This window comes from Hoplias malabaricus, chromosome 1 (assembly GCF_029633855.1).
Source record: "Hoplias malabaricus isolate fHopMal1 chromosome 1, fHopMal1.hap1, whole genome shotgun sequence".
In the NCBI taxonomy this organism is placed as follows: domain Eukaryota; kingdom Metazoa; phylum Chordata; class Actinopteri; order Characiformes; family Erythrinidae; genus Hoplias; species Hoplias malabaricus.
In genome coordinates this window covers 15,144,173-15,149,792 of record NC_089800.1, presented here as the reverse complement: position 1 = coordinate 15,149,792, position 5,620 = coordinate 15,144,173, and the positions used below count along the sequence as shown (strand labels likewise).

Genomic DNA, 5,620 nt, shown 5'->3' with positions numbered 1-5,620 from the left:
CAGCACAAATGTATTTCTGAATAAAGTCAGAGAAGTGACGCAGGACTCGGAGTGTTGGGCTCTTTAACCTCTAAGGTTCTGCCACGAGAGCATACGGTTCCACTGACTCTGAACCTCCATCACAGAGACAGGGAACATGCTCTCACACTGTTATTGATTACACAAACACACACCAGTCAAAGTGGGGACGTTGTGGAGAGAGACTGTAAAAACAGGTCAGTGATGTTCCGAGGATTTTATTACATTCATTCACTAATTAATTCATTCATTTGTTCGTTCATTCATTCAGTTATCTTCTATGAGCACTTCATTGTGTTCAGAGTCACGGTGAGTCCGGAGATGACCTGGAATCACTGAACACATGGCAAACACAACCGAGTCCATCACAAGACTTTATGACAGCGCAGCCAAGCAGCACATTCACGGACTTGTTTTAGTCCTGAATTTTATTTATTTGTTTTTAATGAAATGAATAGTTGGAATCCTCTGGAATCCTGCTGTCCCATTTCACAGCAGATTAAAGATATTAAATCCTGGTCGGTACAGCCCCCACTGCTCCTTCCTCTGCAGTGGGGCCTGTTTTCTGAGTATGGTTCTGTATCATCTGGGTGAGTGTGAAGGGTCCCTGGAGGAGATGGGGGTCCTGAAGGCATGTGTGTTGTTTTATGGGCGTTTTGTGTTAATGAAGCCTCCAGAGAAGTGTGACCTCTGACCCAGCCCCAGACCCTGACTGACCCTGGCCTTGGGACTTGTTGCTGGTGTCAGAACCTGTTCCTCTTATTTTGTCCAGAACACACAGCGTCCACTTTATCTGAAATATATGTGTCTTTCTGACTGGACTGACCAGAGTGGGTCTCTCAGTCTAGTGGAATGGATGGAGCTACTGGACACAGTCCATATGGATGTCCCCCCTGGGTTCAGTGGGGTTGTATGGGGGGTTGTGGATGTGTCTGTGTTGTGTACATCTCTGAGTGACCCTGAGCCCAAGTGATCCGGCACTGGATGTGGTGGGGTCAGGAATGGACACTTGCTGAGGTCCCTCCAGGGTTCTTATCTTTAAGGACGTTCATGAAAGGTCCATGTCTCTGCCTGTGGTTCTCTGTTGAACAGGTCAGTAATGTCCTGACCCTGGCCCAGTTCTGCTCGTCCTGAATGGAACCGGGAGGGAGTCGCAGGTCAGAAGGGTCGGAGTGGCACTGTGTTTACAAATCCAATAAAACAGGGCCGATACTGACCAGTCTTCATCTGTGTTTTTTAATATTAACATATCATTAATATTCATATCCACGTGTAAATTATGATTAATAATAAAATAAAATTATTTCTCACATTGTAAACGCATTTGAAGCCGAATGGTGGTTTTACAGCGCCCCCTGCTGTGTGGACTGGAAGACGCGAACGATAAAACACTTACCCGTGTCCGTGTGCGCTTTCCGTAGTTCAGGATGGCGGCTCTCAGTGTGAGCAACGTGAGTTGTTTTGTTTATGGATTAAATGTTAGTTAAAGTCCAGTTTTACGGGATTTAAACCCGCTAATTGATGCTGATCAGGGTGATCAGAATGTTATCGATAAGGGGAGGGGGCTGTATCATGGTTTTATTTCAAATAAGATGTTTAAACTGTTTTCTTGACGGAATAGTCCAAGAACCCATTTCAAGCTCTTGTAGCGTAGACTTAATGAATGTTTTCGTGTTTATTTGTGTCTTATTTAAATGTATATAGAAAATATATAAAAATTTTTACGTTAATTTTGACTGTCTTTGTTCCTCAGGACGCTGTTATTGAAGATGATTTACCGAAAGCTGTTCAGTTGCTCAACAAACTCACAGAACAGGTGTGAACTACATCCACGTCTGCGCTTTACATCGCACTTTGATTAGGTTTTTCAGTTTAATCCATGTAGTTAATAACTATTTATTTCTACTGTGGCGGCTTTAAAGGCCTTATCCAGTGTGTATCTGATCAGCAGAGAAAGGCTGGGGTCTGGAGTCTGAAGGTTTAGTTTACACTGGAGAGACAAGGCTGATGCATTAGAGGTCTACGTGAACGTTTTGCCTGCGTTAACTTTCTTCCACAGCAGATGCTTCAGACCCCAGATCCCTCTCAACTGGCGTTACATCTGTGTCATGCTTCTGGAAAACTATTTTCACTTTTAAGTGAATCTTGTTTCATTTGTTTTTATTTAAGGTGGTGTCTGTCACAAGCCACGTCCGGGACCTGATCAAAAAAGTGCAAGAACAAACGTATCACACCAAAAAGGTGAGAATTAAAGTACAGTGTATACTTATTTTTTAAAGTGGTGGATCATCCTCAGCGCTACAATGACTGTGACGTGCTGGTGGTTGTGGTGTTAGTGTGTGTTGTACTGTAATGAGTGGATCAGATGCAGCAGTGCTCCTAGAGCAACACATTGGCTAGGGACAGTGTGTGTTAAAGGAGAGAGAAAAAGGAAGAGAGGTGAGATGAAGACTGTATCCATGTGCAGTGCAGATGTTTAATGTCCTTTGTGTTTTGGGGATTTAAAGCATCTGTTCCTCAGTGTTTTATACTAACTCTGTTTTTAAGGGTCTGTCATTTCTGGACGTGAAGTATCATCTGCTGCTCTTTTACCTGCAAGACCTCGCTCACTTGCTGGCCACAAAAACAGAGGGAAGGACTTTTAAGGACAGTGATGCCATCCAGAGATTGGTCACCATTAGAACTGTGAGATATTCACTCAGTTTTAGAAACACAAAACATGTTTTTTAATTAAGCTCTCAGACATGTGTAACACTGTTACCCCCATCCTGTGGTTTGTGCAGATCCTGGAGAAGATGCGTCCTCTTGATCAAAAGCTAAAATATCAGATTGATAAATTAGTGCGGACTGCAGTCACGGGAAGTCTCGGTAAGAGGCACACACTCAGTCCCTCCTTCACTGTGCTCTGGACCAGATTATTGTATGAGTGTGTTTCCCTGTTTCTGTGTGTTAGGGGCTTGTTTTGTTCATTGGTATTTATTCATATGTATTTGTTTATTCATGTTTAAGTATATTGTTGTATGAGTGTGTTTTCATATTTATTATTGTGTATTAGTGTGTATATATATTTTTTTACTAATTATTTGTTTGTGTTGTGTTTTTCAGCCGAGAACGATCCTCTACACTTCCGTCCCAATCCTGAGAATCTTGTCAGTAAGGTAAACCGTGTGTGTGTGTGTGTGTGTGTGTGTGTGCACGCACGCAAGAGAGGCTCAGCCAATGACACAAACTGAATCACCCTGATAACGAATCCCACTCCTGAGCGCTACATTGGTGTCAGCTACAGAGACCTCACGGGCTATGTCCCAAACCACACACTTCACAAGCACTACTTTAGCTAAAACACAACTAATGCGGGTTGTTAACTTACTTGCTGTAGTGTTCTATTTGGCCCATGGTTCTGGGGGTGGTTCTGTTCACTGGAGACTGACCAGAGCTGAAGATGGAAACTCTGGCTGCGGAGTAGTCTGCGAGTGTGAATGGACTATATCTGAAGTCTCCAGACAGTGTGAGAGTTTTAGCTGAGACTGAGTATGGGGCTGCAGTTCGGGGACAGGGCCTCAGTTCAGTTTCTGTTTAAATGGGTTCTGCCCAAACGCAGAGTTTCAACAGTTAACATATTGTTCAGCTGAAAACCAACACAAACTCTTGTTCTCTTCAGCGGAACAGGGACACAGGCGCCTACCGGCACCTCTTCTGGCCCTTACTGAGTGGAGTGTAAAACAGGAGTGATTATTTCTGCAGTGGCTGCAGTTTCTAACACAAAGTGAAATCACACGGCGTCCCAAAGCTCCATCAGAAATCTCACTACTGTTCTTTTGTGTTTGAGATAAATCCGTGAATGTTTTTATTTCCTCTGCAGCTCAGTGAGAACGAAGATGAAGAAGGAGAAGATGAAGATGGAGAGAAAACCGTTTCTGAGAACGCAGGATTTGCTCCGGAGAGAAAATACAGACCTCCAAAGATCGCCCCCATGCACTACTGTAAATAAACACTTTATTTGAGTTTACAGTCTTCATACTGTCCTGTGGCAGACTGGTGCCCTGCAGACATTGATTACCTGTGGGTCCTGGACACAAACTGAGGGGCTGTAAACCCCCGTAGTGTAACGTGGACTGTAGTAGTCATTAGTGTTGTTCAGTGTGTTATTTTTCCTCGTATGTCCGCAGCTGGAGACCTAACGGACTCGGATAAACACCGAGAACTCGCCGAAAAACAGAGAAGAGCAGCTTTGCGCAGCTCTGTTATCCAGGAACTCCGCCACCAATACAGCGACCATCCAGAGGAAATCCGGGACAAACAGGACACACACACGGAGAGAGAGCTACGAGACGAACAACACAGGTACACACATACACACACAGAGAGTGGGAGACTGTCCTTCAGCCCTGTTCCTGGTTGTTGTTGTTGTTGTTGTTGTGGTGATCATTGTTCTAAGTGCTCATACAGAGTGTGGCTCTGTGGTTCTTCAGGAGAAACTACGAGGAGTCGATGATGGTGCGTCTGAGTGCGCCTCGAGACCAGAGAAACAGGAAGAGACGAATGGGGATGACATCACAGCTGGGTAACATCACCCACTTCAGTGACATCACGGCGCTGACGGGCGGCCAGTCCACGGTGAGACACCCCCACTCACTCACCCTATCACCAGGTCTTAGTCACATTAGTCACACTTTGAGTTCGTGATGATGTCATTTACGCCACACTCTCAGAACGCAGAGTGCATGAGTAACGTACAGCGACTTTTCTAAAGGGAAACCGACTACATATTTTTTTTTTCCTCTGTTTGCCGGTGGCAGAACTGAGTTTGGCCTCCGGGGTGTCTTTATTGTTTCGGCTGAATTTTGGCCTGATTTCTGTTTTGGTTTTTTTGTGACATGTCAGACACATGTGGTTTAATAATCTGAGCGTTCTGAGAAGGTGGTTTAAAGAGGAGAGTGGACTGTAGGGGGTTAAACAACGAGAAACACCAAAGTAACAAACATAGTAAAGAATATCCTGTTGCTTGTTAACAAACACATCTGTAAACATCTGCTCCACTGTTTTAACTAATGTATCGAATATAAAATGTTGCCTAATGAAAAAATGCTGTACCTTTTTTGTTTTTGGTTCTGATCCAGAGCACGGACCTGTCCCGACCCAAGAAGAAGAAGAAGAAGGTGCTGAAGAAGAAGAGTAAAAAGAGACGTAAGCCCCCTGCAGTGAATGTTGTTGCAGGTGAAGGGGTGGTCACTGTGGAGGTTTGTGTCTGACTTTGTGTAATGTTTGTTTTTCAGTGTTTAAGAAGCGCAGTTAGGACGTCCCAGCGTCGAGGTCTGATCCGAGAGGAACGCCGCGGGATCGGGATTCTCCAGTGGACTTTTCTTTCTCATTTTCAGAATAAAACAATTAAACAAGCTGCAGTTCTGTGGTTTCTGCTCTTTAAGAGAAGTAGAAGACTGAGTGTGATGTGTGTGTCAGTGTTTACCTGAGATTCACTCAGAGTTAAAGGCTTAATGAGGTAAAGGTGCGCTGAATGAGGGGATAAAGCTGAAACCTGGTCAAAGAGCAAGGTCTGAACACGCGCTTTATCAGAAACATGGTGTTAAAGCTGCTAGGGAGT

At 44.3% G+C, this 5,620-nt stretch overlaps 1 protein-coding gene across 1 annotated transcript; it reads left to right on the top strand.

Annotated features, from left to right (window-relative positions):
- The first annotated feature begins 1,382 nt into the window (after window positions 1-1,382).
- Window positions 1,383-5,419, top strand: ngdn (neuroguidin, EIF4E binding protein). The gene is made up of 11 exons (XM_066686744.1): window positions 1,383-1,469; window positions 1,772-1,834; window positions 2,188-2,259; window positions 2,566-2,703; window positions 2,802-2,886; window positions 3,124-3,176; window positions 3,881-4,001; window positions 4,188-4,362; window positions 4,491-4,635; window positions 5,139-5,205; window positions 5,295-5,419. Exons 1-11 carry the CDS (start codon window positions 1,446-1,448, stop codon window positions 5,312-5,314), a joined length of 963 nt encoding a protein of 320 aa, XP_066542841.1. The 5' UTR covers window positions 1,383-1,445; the 3' UTR covers window positions 5,315-5,419.
- Window positions 5,420-5,620: the final 201 nt, after the last annotated feature.

Bases quoted from the DNA above. Each gene is read 5' to 3' on its own strand.
- ngdn (XM_066686744.1), top strand. From the start codon at position 1,446: ATGGCGGCTCTCAGTGTGAGCAAC. The intron at 1,470-1,771 runs GTGAGTTGTTTT...TTTGTTCCTCAG, and splicing joins CGGCTCTCAGTGTGAGCAAC to GACGCTGTTATTGAAGATGA. The intron at 4,002-4,187 runs GTAAATAAACAC...GTATGTCCGCAG, and splicing joins GATCGCCCCCATGCACTACT to CTGGAGACCTAACGGACTCG.